General features: G+C 43.8%; 1 protein-coding gene across 1 annotated transcript in view; it reads right to left on the bottom strand.

Annotated features, from left to right (window-relative positions):
* Nucleotides 1-15455, bottom strand: part of snd1 (staphylococcal nuclease and tudor domain containing 1) — a 164379-nt gene that overhangs the window by 139067 nt on the left and 9857 nt on the right. Inside the window, 5 exon segments of the mRNA XM_018670981.2 lie at nucleotides 7366-7470; nucleotides 13057-13147; nucleotides 13685-13791; nucleotides 13896-14054; nucleotides 14776-14867. Of these exon segments, the coding sequence (XP_018526497.1) occupies nucleotides 7366-7470; nucleotides 13057-13147; nucleotides 13685-13791; nucleotides 13896-14054; nucleotides 14776-14867 (554 nt within the window).

Genomic DNA, 15455 nt, shown 5'->3' with positions numbered 1-15455 from the left:
TTCTCCGATGTCCTACTCCGATATGACCCACTGACAAACTGATAGCAATCTTGTCCCCATGATAGTTACAAGCTAAAATGTGAGGGGGGGGTCTGGTTAAAAACAAAAGAACAGTAGTGGTTTTTAAAGGGCAGCCACCGAGAGCTTTAGCATGACCACGGATCAATAATGCCAACTGATTGCAACAACTGCACAATATTTCATAGCTTTGTCCACTTTATGTTGCAACTGCCAAGGGGTCCACATCAGTTGCAGCGCTACTGGAGGAGAGATTAAGCATCCCCTGACAGTTAAGTGCAATTCAAACTGTGTGGAAAAAGTAGACTGTGACGCCTTCAACTTCAGCCTCCAGACGCGGATAAACCGCCAACATCAGCATCGTTAAATTACTCCAGACAAGGCAAACTCTGTGTACATCATCTATAAACTGTTGCAGTTGCAGGAAGGTTACAGACAGAGGAGAGAGTCACTGCTATGTCTCAACCGTGACCCAATAACAACAGTTTGCTCTCACTGTCCTCAGGGGGAGTTCTGTTCTATTTGGGGTAAATTCCCTTCGTTCCAAATTACCCACTAAAGCTCAGGAATCATCTTTGACTATTGCAGAGGCATGACGCTGGCTGGATTGTACAGTGTCGCAGGGCTGCAGGGGCTGGGGCTGCAAAATGTGTGGATGCTACTGCTGGAAGCATCAGTAGCTTCTGGAACTTCAAGGGTGAAATCATGACTCAGGAGCATGTCATGCTCTCTGATGTTTGGCTGTGGTGTTGGGGGGGTGGCTGTGTGTGTACAGTATTAGGCCTGAGTTTTGTATTTAAGAGATTGAGTGGAGTGGGTTGTTTTGTGTGTAGCCTATCGTTTGAGAGAAATACGCTGCTGTGCGAACGTGTCCCGGACAAAGTGAACATTATTTTTTGATTAACAAGTCCACTGGGGATCGTAGACAAACAGTCAGCATTTACTACTGTACAACTACAACATTACTCAATTGTGCATGTATACACATCAAATGAGAGGAAGACAGTGCAAAAGAGAAAGAGAAAGAGAGAGAGAAAGAGAGAGAGAGAGAGAGAGAGAAAGCACACTTCCTGAAGAAAGAGCATAAAGGATATTGCTGGTTATACTACTACAATACAAAAATCACATTACAATTTCAGAGATATGACCCATACTGCCAGTCATTACTGTACCGACTTCAAGTGATCCTGCAATAAACACAGAAACAAACCTGGATTTCAGAATGAAATTACCTGTAACACCATAAAAACAAACAGCCACTTGATTCATGATTAGCTGCCACCAGACTGATGCAGGTAAAATTACTGGGATGCTGCGACAGGTTGCTGCCCATGTCCTGATTGTGCTGCCATTAATAAAGATGTCATATAAACAAAAATGTGAGCTAAAGCACCACACTGGCTTCCTGAGTGAGGCAGCTACACTGAGACTCAAATGTGCAGTGTTGTGTTTATAATTTTTGGACCAGACAGACGGTCAGACTGGCCCTGCAGACAGACATGGTGATGCAGTGTTAGACTAACTGCAGTGCCGCCTGCTAAAAGTCTCCAATATTGCTGAGGACTGTCGGTACAGCTTATACTGGATATTATTGAACATACTGCATCTATCTTGAACCCAAAAACCCCTATTTATAAACGGCTTGTAACAAAACAAGTTCTCCTCAAAAGTGATTACAGGTGGCGTGTTCTCTGCTCTCTTGATAACACTATAACCTACATCTTTCAAAAGCAACAGTCACATTATCTTCCAATGCAGCCTCCTGAATAACTCTCCTGCAGTAGCACAAACACAAGCAAGCCAAGTCCTTGCTTTTTCAACAGTGACAGCCAAATGGTGCAACAGAGCCAAAAAATATTCATCCAGTAGTGAGGAGGGACACTGGCTACCAATCTGCCTTGTCCAGCCAATAGTGCACGAATGAGTCATGAGGTGGGTGACCCTCCTCCCCCGTCATCTCCCCCCGAAAAATCTGAGGTCAAGGGAATGTCGTGCCGGGCTAGGGGCATGCTGAGGGCACACACATGGCCAGACATAAGATTTGGAGGATGGGGACATAAGTGAGGAGGGAGGGAGTGGGTAAAAACAAAGAGGAGAGTAGGAGAAGAGAAAGCAAAACACTGCAGAGAGCAGATGGGTCTGTCTGTTTAGAGATTTGGTCATTACAAAACTGTATCTCCTCAGATTTTTTTCAGAAGCTCTATCAATCTTCATGAATTCTGTGTCTACTAATGTGTGACCTGATTTTGCTCTGCAGATATTTACACCTTACTGTATTAAAAAAAACAACACCCGAGCTTTGTTCCAAATTATGCCTTTCACATTGTTGTTTTGTGACTTGTTTATTTGGCTGCTTTCCTCTACCCCGTCTGTCTTTTGGTCCCACATGGTGTTTTTTGCTCAGTATGCTGTCAGTATGTTTTCTGTCTGGCCAAATGTGGATGATGTCAGCTTCTTTAGCTTCTTTCATTGTACTTGAGCACCCTACATTACACTACAGTTGATAATTAGCTGGCTAGCTATAACAACATTACAACACATTTTGTATTTCCATATTCTACCACCTTTTCTTAAGACCCTGATGTCTTGACAGCACTTGTAGACGTGAAACAGAATTCATCATCATGTGAAGACACTAGGAACAAAACCTTACTACTGTATAGCTATCATTCAAAATAACAATATGTGATAAGACAGAGGCAGTGCAACCACAAAAAGATTACACTGTCATTTGTTTTGTGACATACCATCCAGGCTTGTCCACTGATTCTGATGTACTGCATAGGTATGAAGCTGTGGAGCTTGTCAAATTCTGCCCACATACTTTGCCAGACTTTTCAGACCTGTGCTGAAACGGCTGTATTTACAGAAAATGCTAATCAATGTGCAATGTTCCAGTGTAAAAATAAACCCAATAATGTGAAAGTAAAAATAAGAAGGAGACAGAAGAAAAGAAAAGGGGGAGGGTGGAGAGATAGATGGTTTATGGGAGGCAGCAGCAGAAAGATGAAAGATGTACTGTGAGACTAAATCATCTATAAAGTCAACACACACACACAGAGGTGGACTGTGGAGAGGTTAGACGAGTAGGTAGGGCTGTATAGAGTAGCGCGGGGATGAGCCATAGTCATTGTGTTGCCTTATATAAAGACAGCGAATTGGCCTCTCTATGTGCTCCATTAGAACTCTCCTGAACCCTACTTAAACCACATAAGCACACAGATACATTACAATGCATGGAGAGAGAGAGGAGAGAGGAGAGAGAGGAGAGAGAGAGAGACACAAACACTCGAGACTAAACGCATGTGCATCGTCAAAGCAGATGCACACAAACACAATGAGTGTGAGTGAGTGAGTGGGTGTAACAGTGAGTCACCGAGTAGCATAGACATCTCTCCCCACTCGTGTTTTACGCTGGGCTTGTCCTACTGCACACGAGAGAGAAAAACGGAGGAAGAGAGAGAGAGAGCAAAAACAAGAAGGGGGGGAGAAAAAGCTGACTCCAACTCCCAAGCTCAAAATAACATCTGAAGATATGCCACAGCAGTAACACTGGGGGGGGGGATCAAAATGAGAGAAAAAGGAGAGAGAGGAGTGCAAGTGAGGAAATTTGGGTTTTGCTGCAGCCAGACACCATTGGTCGAATAATCCGTCAGTCTGAGCACTATTAGTGTTGTCGTGAGTGTGGGGGGGTGGAGGGGGGTGTTAGAAGACTAAAAGGAACCAGAGGAGTTGGGAGGAGGAGAGGAGGAAAGGGGCTTGGCAGTAACTGTCACAGTTCATCAGTGCACTGGTACATCGCATCTGGCTTCAGTACCCCCGAACAGTACACACACCCAGACACACCCACACACACAAAGTGTACGGCCTTGTTTGCAGAATGCACAGTCAAACAGTGCACGGACACATCCAGACAGACAGAGATAATAATGACAACTGGCACAAAAAAATCCCTACAGACCTCTAGAGAATGCTACACACACACATACACATACACACATAAGCACACAACACCAAATTTCTGACTTTGTTTTCTCTGGAGATTTTCCTTCGGGGCTCACAGATAAAGCTACAGTGCTAACATGCACACATCTGGAGCGCCTCTATACGGACAAGTACAGCACATGCCTGTGTAATCCATGTTTGTGCACACACTGACGCCAATTTCCAAGATGTTTCCTGACATAGGCTAATGCAGCTTAACCAAGCGTGTCTCTCCGTGTGTGTGCATGTGTTTGTGCATGTGCAAATGTGTGTGCGTGGGGAAGTAAGCTGTGCCGCAAACCGTGACGATGTCTTTGTGTCTGTCTGCTGCACTGTAAGCAAGAAAGCCAGCTCACTCGTGACAGTGTTAGCCAACATGATGTCAGTGTGTGTAGAGCTGCTGGCTGAGACATACCTGCTGTGACCTCTCACTCACTTGACCTTAAGGTAAGAATCGCCAAAAAGAAAAGGCTTTTTCAGACTGCGCATGCCATTACTGTGTGTGTGCCTCTTACATGTGCACGAACACGCTTATCATTTGGGCAATTTGAAGGGGGGAAAAAAAAAAAACCCAGAGCTTTTAACCATGGCTGCCAAGTCTGTCTGCTCTGGCAAGTGAGCACCAATATTTGGAGGCTCTACATAATAAATGTGATTGGCTTTCAACATAGTTCGAGCAACACTAATGAGGGGAAAAATTAACAGATTACAATGTCTGGAATAACATCCACTAATGCAATGTGAACTACTATATCTGCATCTGTAAAGTAGTGTAGACAAGGCATGAAATTAAGTTCCCCTGCTTGCCTAAGGTAACCACTCACTTGCCCAATTTAGTGATCAGACACACAGGCCTGCTGGCCAATGAGACTGGACATTAAACGCACATGCATGGATCTAAAAAAAATATACTTAGTTAAGATACAAGAGACATTTCAGTGCTTCTCTTATCAGTTGCCTTTATTCTACCTTACAGACCAAGGGCTCATCATAGCCTTAGTAAACCCATCACAACTCTGCATTGCTACCATAGCGACAACACTCAAAGCCGAGCCAACAGCATTACAGACAGGCAGGCAGGCTCTTTAGCTCGCAGACAGAAATAACTAGCTAACAAACAACACCAGCAGCAGCACCATGAACAAGCCTTATTAAAAACACAAAAATGTAGCGACAGTTTTTTCATGTAACACCACCTCCGAAAAAAGACTGTCCTCCAGCAGGCACAAAAAGCCAGATCTGCCTGTGGGAAGCAAGGACATATATAAACTGACTGTTAAAACATGCATACCTTTTGTTGGTGATCTTTCACTCCAGTCTAAGGTATATATATGTTTTACCTTAGCCACATCTGCAGCTGGTAACAAACTCTGTCTGCCTGGTTCAAGATGGATATTACATTATCTTTGCAGGGCTGGTAGTATTTCATGCAGGCTAGTATAAAGTTCACTTTGCTGGCCCAGTGAGCAGGTACCCAGACAGGCACTGTATTTACATGAGAAATCAGACCAATACAATACACACAAACATTCACATCTGGGCTCACTCTCTCAGCCTCCCTGCAACATACGACAGTTTAATGAAGCACAAAACACATACTGTTGAAGCATCTGGTGCAAGCAAAGACGGAGCGACAGACAGAGCAGAGACGGGTGCTGAAAGAAAGACAGAGTGGCAAGCATAAGGAGGAGAGAGAGAAAGACAAGAGTGGGAAATTAAAAGTAAAGGGAATGCAAAGGAAAAGGAAGAGAAAGGCTAAAGTGAAGTAGTCAGCAAGTGAAGTAGTAGAGAGATATTCCAAGACAAGAAAGGACCAGGCCATAAGCGAGCAAAACCTGTGCAATGCAAGTGACGAGAGAAAGGGCAGAAAGATGAAATGGAGGGGATGTTCTTGCCTTAAAGTTTTGTTAGAGCTAAGGAGAAGAAACACAAATGAAGGGCAACAGCGCAGGTCAATCTGACCACAGTGTGCCCACCCAGAAGGAAAGATCAGCAGGAAAAAGTGACTGTGGAGGAGAAGGGAGAGAACAGAAGGAAGGAGGGAGCCAGAGAGAGATTCAAAGCAGTATCTTAATGATGCAAGGCACTAACGACACCCAGGGAGAGACGGGGACGGAGACGAGGATGGGGGGGGGGCAGGAGGGAGACAGGAGGGAGGGAGGGAGGGAGGGAATAAAAACTAAACTAGACAACAATAAAGAGCAAAAGATAGAAAAGAGTAAACCATAAAATGGAAAAGAAGCAGTGAGAGGGAGTCAATAAAACAAAAACAATCAAAACAGAGGGAAAAAATAAAGGACTGTTGCAAACATTCTGCAATCTTGATTTTTACAACCGTTTCCTAGACAGAAACACAACACCCCCACTGTCTCGTACCTCTTTGAACAGGGAAATGTTGTGAGACATGACTTGTGTAGAAATGGATATTACAGTAAACAATCCGTCGACTAGAGGAATGGTTGTCAAACAGCCTCAGACATGTTAAACAAAAGGGAGGAAAGGGTTTCATTTGAAATGTGGAACTCTCCCTCTGACAAAAAGGCAAAATCACTACTATTGTGACACGACAACTTTCTAATTATTGGGAGTGCCATTTCCAGACATCTTGAGCCCTTTATTTACAAAATGATAGCTTTTTAGAGGACAGACACTGATGGTAACTGAGAATTCTAAGTTGATCAATCCCTTCTCTTCCAAAAATAAATACACAGTGTTGAAATTAAACCTTTTTGAAGCATAAGCAGCAGTGAAAACAGTTTTCACCACCATGCACAGTAGATTTCTGTATCTAGGTGTAACTGCATACATTTTTCAATACAATGCCTACTGTTACTGTCACTAACATACGTGTGTAAGCATATCTATGTGTGTGTTTTCACAGTCTTTCTGAGAAAAAGGGGGAGTGTAGAGAGGAGAGGGAGAATGAAAAAAATCGATCTGCCTCACTCTCTGCAGTGCTGCAACCACTGGGTGTGTGCAAGTGTCTTACTGTGTTTGCATGTGCCCCAACTACCGGGGCGCCACCAAGTGGTCAAAATGATTCCCACGGTCATTTAGAGGGAGAGGGAATGAGTAAAGAAGGAGCAAAGGGCATGAAAATTAAACAGAGAGAGACAGATAAAATAAGGAGACGTAAACAGCTTGTGTTTGACTTAAAATAAACAGACTGTCGAGAAGATGAAGACTGCAGTGACACCGGTCGTCTCTGCAGAGCTTCTAATTAACTGGCTGACCACAAGAGCTCTCCTACATACAGTATGACAACATTCAGCCAACTATTCATACACAAGTATCCACTCGCTCTGTGCAAAGCCGTTCACAGACATAAAATGCAGACAGACACACAAACAGGTTTGTTTGTACCTCTCCCTCAATCCTGGGGGGCCGAATGCTGGACAGGTGGATGGTCTTGTATTCGCCAGAGTTCAGCTTGACCACCATGGCATCAGCATTGACCACCTGCATCACCTACAGGGACACAAGAACAAAGAAGAGGGAGTGATTAAAATAAAAACAGAAGGAGGCACGTCTCGGAATGTGATCGGGCGAACATAAAACACAAAAATAAGCAAATTAAAAATTAATTCAAGGGTCCAAAAATCAACAAATCTTTGAGGGACGTGAGGGGGTGTTGGTGCAAGAAAGACTGGCTTTGCATTCTTGTTGAGTGAGTGAGCAGACAGACTGAAAGAGAGATGGGAAGTGAAGGAGCAGGTAAGGGATAAATGGAGAGGAAGTGATCTATTCAAAGGCGTAAGGAGAGTGACAGTGCAGATCGTGCACTGTCACGAGCAGAAGGCACTGCGAGCGAGGTAAGAAAGAGTGATCCTTGAGTGACTGAGTAAGTAAAGCGAGCTAAGTTGTCCCAGCAGGCCGGTGAGGTTTGGAGGACGGAGGGAGGACGTTTCGCTATCTGGGGGACTGGCACCGGGAGGGAGGGAGGGGAGAAAGAGGGAGACAGAATCCAAGAGAAAAGCTTTAAAACACAAACATCCTGTTAAAGATAGACTGGTAGACTGGCATTACACAGCCCTCTGCCCAACAACTGGCTGGCAGCACTTTGTTCTGGAGACCTTTACAAGTGTAACCAAAGACACACTGTAATTTATGTTTGGCATTTAAATGCTATTTCTCTGCGTACCAAAGGTAGCAACCACAGTTTAGAGCAGGTATGGGTCAGAAGAATCTGGGTGGATGTTTAAAGCTACAGCTGTTAAATTACAGCTAGCAAGAGTATTAGTCTACTGTGGGATTGCAGCAGTTATCAACGCCACTAACACTGTCTGGTTTTAACCAATCATTCCGCAGTCGTATACAGGGATGCGCAAACTCCTGTCCTAGTCCACAAATTATACAAATCTCAGAGGAAGATAAATTCATGAATAATAATGAAGTGTGAAATAAATATTTGTAACTCAACCCAGTCTACATATAATATGTGCCTTGCTATGTGCCTGTGCTATCCCAAGTAAGAAGACAGATTGGGGGTATAATGTGACTGAGATGAAGGAGGCATCCAAACCCAGCGCCTTTAAGTAGGCCGCTCGCAAGAGACTGAGAAATCGATCGCCCTACACATGTTGCCACCCACACATGCATTAAATGGCCTCCTCATCACTCAAGCTGTAGTTGATATGTAGGCTGCACTCAAGCTGAAGTCCTAAAAGTGAGAGATGCAGGTCTGAGCCATGTTTCAAGCACAATTTGGACTGTGTGGGTGTTCTGTGCCTGACTGTGTGGTAGAAAAACAAAACACCAAAAAATCCTTTTTGAGTTATTAAGACTAAGTTGAACCTTTTTGATAATGTGTATGAGATACACACAAATCCAGGTGTATTAGGCTTTTTGGGAGATTCATTATTCCATGAAAACAAATCAGACTGCCATCGCATTTGCCACCAGAGAACAGAAATTAGACCAGCCCACATGCTAAATAGGCTGCCCACAACAGCAGCCAAAATACATCATATACTAATCACTGAGCTGAGTGGGAGAGATGCAGAGACATAGGGAGCAGGAGGGAGAGAGACAGAGAGGGGGTGAGGTGTAATGAGTAAGTGCGAGGGGGAGCATGTATGCACACGGAGACACGCACACATGCGCGCACACACCAGCCTACGTGAATTCACACTGTAACAAGGTCATTTTGTGGCCTGCCCAAGTAAATAAAGTGCAAGAGAGAGAATGTGGCAGGAGCAGAAGAAAGTGGCTCAGCATTTACTGGCTAATTATCAGCCGGGGGAGGCGAGACAAGAGAGGGGAAGGAGGAACGGATCAACACGCGTGCTGAGATACAGGAACGGAAAGATGGAGCGCGCCAGAGAGACAGAGCGTAATCTCTCAGCAAATATCACAGGAGCAGAGATGGAGGGAAAGATGGAAAATAGATAGCAAAATAGAGCAAAAAGTCTTTGCAAAGTAGCTGCCATGAGGGTCGGAGGGAGCAGGCAGAGAAGACAAATAGGCGGGCAGCATGACTCACTGGTCTAATCTGATACTTAAGAGGTGGGGATCTACTGCCACCCTCTGCCCATGGCTGACATGACATCTGCAGTGGCCAAGATCAGTCACAGCACAAAGAGGGATCTTGGCTACTGTCAGGGAATGTGTTGGTTGTCAGTCGAATCCATTAAGTTGGTTTTAACCACAGGGCCAAGCATGGGCTTAGCCGGGACTTACTCATTACTCATGTCAGATCAACTCCCTCAAAAGCAACACCTATGGCAGTGTTTCAGTCCTGCCGCCAGTGGAGATGGTTTGTCACCCAAATTACACGCTTTCACATAAACTAGTGGTGTTTTGATGCCACGATAAACACCTTAAGCTGGCGTCTAGCCACTGGGTGCTGCTGGGAAAAAAAAAATTGAGACTGATGAGTATGTAATGCGTTAGGAGGACAGGTACCAATAATCTGGAGACTTTTTCATCTTATTGCCCTTCCACTTGACTGATTTTAACTGGGGCACGAACCAATTTACCCTTTTCTCATCACCTTAACCTAAAAGTGACTTTTTAATCCTGTGTGACCTTGTAACCATTCTGTCTGACTTATTTTAACTGGGACATACTGTATACCAACAGCTAAAGAGGCTCTCATGTCATCTCTTTCCTAACCAACATACAGGTATTGTAATTAGGTAAAGAGATGAATTGTGCCTTTTCAGCAGGGAATTAAAGAGTACTTTTTTTTTTTTTTTTTTTTTTTTTTACAAACTCCCACCATATATAATACATTCACCCGTATGTACAGCAAATAATATACTTATTAGGAGTATTATCAGATGTGGGAATCATGTAAATCAAGGGTAATTTAATGTGGATTTTCATTCACACAAGCACTGCAGGATAAAGAGGCACATATGCAGGAGTATAATATTTGAATGAACTTTAAAATGTTGTGACAGTTTAAGTCCGCTATCATGCTCACAGGTGTTATCTGGCAGGTTGTGGGATTGGCATTTTTGTTATTTATTTTTCTAGAAAAATGTCTCGCCACTTGTGAATTTGGTAACAGGATAACATTATTATGAGAGCAATTGAAGAAAGAAAAATTCAAATGTCATCAGCCAACATAGTTTCACAAATACAATATCTACACTTCTGTTAGTCTTGAAATAATCCTCAGACATTACAAATACATGCTAGTTTTATCTATCATATTTGTAGGGATTTTGTGGACCTAAAAGCAACAGCAGCAGCGCTCCTGAAAAGCTAGTGATGAGAGGTCGGTAAAGAGGTTTACACCACGTCACCTTTTATCCATCACCTCTCAGGTCGATGGTTTACCCGGGGGAGAGGAGAGGAGAGGAGAGGGGAAGATGGGAGGGGAGGGGAAAGGAAAGGAGGGGAGAGTAAGACTATTGGGACATGGCCTACATCCGCTTCTCCAGTCCCAGTAGGGATGGGAGGAGAGAGGGACGAGACAGTCGGAAAGGAAGATGCGTCAGCAGGATTGACTTGTGGGGATTGGACCTGCTCTGCCTCTCCACTCTATCCATCACTCGGATAATAAGAAGTGAAAAGTGGAGTGGACGAGGAGAGGGGAGGAGTGTATGATGATGGGATTGATGGATAGATGTGTCCCTGGGAGAGTCGGTGCATTGCAGCAGTAGGTGCCGACAAACGTCACGCGGACAAGTAACGACAGCTCTGAGTAACCTTAGCCTGTCCGATATGTACCTGGCTTTAAAGCAACTCAACCATTTGCGGGGTCTGCATGACATTTTCCATCACATCTGCCAGACACTTTTTGAAGGAACGTTTTTAGAGTCACATGCTCCTGCTGCCGTTTCAGAGGCCTTTCACTCCGCTGCCAACAACTTTCCGAGCCACCTCATGTTCTAGAAAATGATTCTTTGCCGAGGTGATAGCAAGGAGAAGTCTTTCGCCCCAAAGCGTGACGTCCCAGGAGCTGCCGATGGGCTTTCTCATCCCTAAAACAAACTGACTAATATAGCCGCAGCTGACAGGGAGCGAGCCTCCTTTTTGGCTCTTTTGGGGGAGAGCCGTTGCAGCAGGAAGGAGAGGACAGAGAAGAGTCTTACAGAGATCAAAAAGTGCATCAAGGTTTAACTGGGGGCATCAACAGTGCAGCACCGTAGCAGCAGAAAATAAAACGAGAGAGAAGACATGCATAGTCCCAGGGATCTTGATTAGGTTTTTTTCCCAGCTCTTACTTATCATGTCTTTTCATCCTTCTTCCTTTAAGTCTCCCTTTACTGCTCCACACAGACCCACACTTTCAGTTTCTTCTTTAACCCTCTTTTTTTTCCCCCCTCATACACCCTCCTGAGCTCACCAAATGTTCTCCCACCCCCCCACCCCCACTGCCCACATCCATTCCTCTTTTATTGAGGGGGTTCAGAAAGATCTTAGAGCAGCTCACACTGATAATATAAATGTTTTATCCTTTCTCCAGCCTCTTCCTTCTGACTCAGGAAAAAAAAAAATATACATACACACACAGTTTCTTTTTGCGGGTTCTTTATGTGTGTGCAGTTTATCAAATTCATTCTGTAAGCAGATTGCCAAAGCAACACCTTTTATGTAACCCTCAGGCTCGCCATGAATTTTTCAGGGTCTTAAAAGTTCAGGGTCTGGAGGGAGCAAACGCAGACAAAAGGCAAACTTTAAGGGTATTAAATTTTTTTTTTAACATTCCTAGAGAAAAATATACCAACTGAGAGGAAGGGTGGGGTGCAACTCATCATCCAAATACATACAGAGGAGACCAGATTTAAAGCTGATGTTTTAAGGGTAGAGTTGCTTTACTACGTTAAAGCGTCAGATTGGAACCTATAATGTGTCATCTCATAGTGACAATAAGGTTAGACTGTATTACCAAAATGTATCGAGGAGTCAATCTCACTTGATTTGAAGTAACGTGTGCTGACAACTTGGAGGGAATGCACTCCCTTGTACTTGATATTAAGGACACTTCTTTTCCCGCGAGGCCCCGGCCAATAACCTCCAAAGCTAATATCTCTAGTTCTTGGCTTTTGGGGGTCGTTTTGTGCCACTGCTACAGCATACGCCAGCGATTTGGCCCTAATTTGACTGGGGAGCGCTTCAAGGTTGCTGTTAAGCATTCCTCCTCATACCTTTAGCAAAGGGATTTTTTTTTTTAATTATTATTTCTATTCAGTTGGTGAGGGGGGGGCAGGTCAGGGAGGTGCAAATGTGAAAATAAGAGGTGTCGGGAGGATATAATTCGTTAGAAGCCTCAAAGTGGCTCCGCTTTTGCTGCAGTGCTGGGAGAAAATTGGAAAGGCTGCTGTTTGACATCAAGAGGTGGAAGTGAGGGAAACAACCAGCTTCCCTTAAACACTGGAGCCAAGTCTTATTCATGCTGGATAATGTCATGTTAAAAGTTTTATACCTAACCCAAGCTTTTTTTCTGTAGTAGTTCAAAGATAAGTGGGGATTTTCAATGCAAATGGAAAAACATTATGTTAGGGGCCAGAGGGGGAAAAAAATGGCATTAAGACAAGATTAAGCAGAAATAGCACCTTCACCAACAGGACTCAGCTCATAAAAGCCACGTCGGGATCTCACCTTGGCTACGAATTGTCTGTCCTTCTGATCCAAGTTGGCTGTGGGTGCCACGTAGTCCTTCCAGATGCGGACCTTGCGCTCTTTAGCAGATCTGGCCAAGAACAAAATCACATCATCATCATCATCGTCGTCAGTGATAGCCCTCACCATCAGCCAGATATTAGGACATAAAGGGCTTAATCAAGCGACTAAAAGTTATCCACTTGGCTGGAAAAATGCTACAGAAGCTCATTAAAGCGAGAGAAATTCCTACACGATTAGCCAAAAGTCATTGCTGCAATGACTGCAGAGAATGAATGTCACTGCAGCAGAACAGAGTGCGACTGTTCATCTCAAGTAGTGGTGACATAAATGTGTACATATGACTATCTGATTTTCCCCTGTTATTTCCAATACCTCAAGAACCTGCATATTATCTCTTTGTTCATTACATCTTCAAATCAGTGATTTCCAGAACCGACTATACTGTAAAATGGACTTCTACACTTTTCTCTGCCAGCTGAACAATAGCTGGATTTATTTATGTATAAGACAGCTTCTCTGCCACTTGACTAAAACAGTTAAAGATATGTTTACTAAAAGTTAACTTTTTCTGTGGACAGCTAATTGTCCTGTTCTAGTTGCGCACCGTTCAGCAGCTCTGAGTTTCTCAGCTCCCTGGGTGTAAACAGCCATGGACCAGTCCACACAGCGGGCGAAGCCTTCTTTCAGCAGGAGCTCTGTAATGTTACCGTTCTGAGACAAAGGGAAACAGGGAAAGACAAGAGACAATTAATGGCATGGAAAGCCCTGAGTTGTAATGACACTGCCACGACTGGGTGCTCATTCCTGTGTCTTACCGGGTGAAGGATGGTGCCCAGTATGATCTGGTTGGGGCAGCTCTCCAGGATGATCTGAACGTCTCTCTGCAGAAGCCGGGATTCAGTGAAGAATTTGGCCTCTGCTGCAAACGGCTCTGGTGTTTCTGTACCGTCCGCTTCCCGCTTAAATGTGGGACACTAGAGAGAAGAAGAAAAAAACACACACACACACACACATTAACACAATAATACACATGCCTCAATCAATTATTATTTTGCATTCAAAAATATGTTAAAATGTGCCCACTTTGATTACTTCGGTATTGAAGAGAAGCACACATCTGATCTACTGCAGTTCCCAGTAGTCAACCAGTTAATTCTAAGAGTTTTCTGTGCGCACATTCTTTTGATATAATATGTTCTGTGTACTACTCTCATCCTCTTTTAACTGATGTCACCCTGCTGCACATGGCATCTGTATTCTCCTTTTGAGAGTGGCAAAACACCAGACGGATACAAACACAACAGGCGCGACGAACAGACAAGCCTTTGAACAACGAGACAAAGAACACCTTGAAATGGATGTAATATCTTCAAGTGGGAGATGAAAAAGATTAGTTATCTTGAGTGGTCCATTGGCAAAGCTGGGCTTGGGGGAAAGAGATTGATGGGGAAATTTAGCAGAGCGGATATGACACTGCTAGAACAAACACAGACTTAAAGAAGCAACAAAAATGAGATGTTGCTCTTTTGTGTCTTTATGGGTATTTTTATTCACATGTGGTTACCCATGTGATATGCGTTTATTTATGCTAACTACATGTTGTTACTGTTGTCTCTTGACTATAACGCAGTTTGTCAACAAAGATAAATTGTTCAGCATTTGACCACATCTGTAAGTGCAGCGAGTGGTTGTTACCTTAATTCCAGACAGCATGACAGTGACCAGGTAGTAGTCGGGGAGCAGCAAGGCACGAACAACACTGCCGTCACGAACATGCTCGATGATGGCTGGAGGGAGGGAAGAGAACAAAATGTGTAAGTGTTCGAGGGAGGAGAAGAGACTGTGTCAAATTACAATGAGTATAAAGAAATCAAGCTCTCAGATTAGACACGCTTATTTGTTTATAAGCCCTAGGTTTCATAGTGGGAAATATAAGGTGAAGATTGAATGATTATGCATCCATGGTGGAAACCCAACATCAGGCTTACGAATCTCTGAATTTATTTCATTCATTTTAATCTTCCTTCGTCCTGGGAAGATTAAGAATATTGTCATAGCATATATTGTATTTTTCAACAGTGCATTGCACAACATTCATTGATTCAAAAACAATAATACCTGTGATCTGCTGAAAACAACCACAGTGTTTTAATGAACAATGGAACTGAAGTGTCTGAAGTGAACTGAAGGACTTGCTGTCTAGGGCTTTTGAAAGAGCAGAATGCCATGCCCTCCTTTGCAGACTTAAAGTGATACTCCAACCAAAACCCATCTCTATCAAACACTCAACACTGTAGACTGAAAAGGATGCTGTAACCAGGTCTGCAGTTTCCCTCCTCACAGCACAGACGGGCTGTTGCCAGCTTGAATTTTTT

Source organism: Lates calcarifer, linkage group LG18, assembly GCF_001640805.2.
Source record: "Lates calcarifer isolate ASB-BC8 linkage group LG18, TLL_Latcal_v3, whole genome shotgun sequence".
Taxonomy (NCBI): Eukaryota; Metazoa; Chordata; class Actinopteri; family Centropomidae; genus Lates; species Lates calcarifer.
This window is presented reverse-complemented; position numbering and strand designations above follow the sequence as displayed.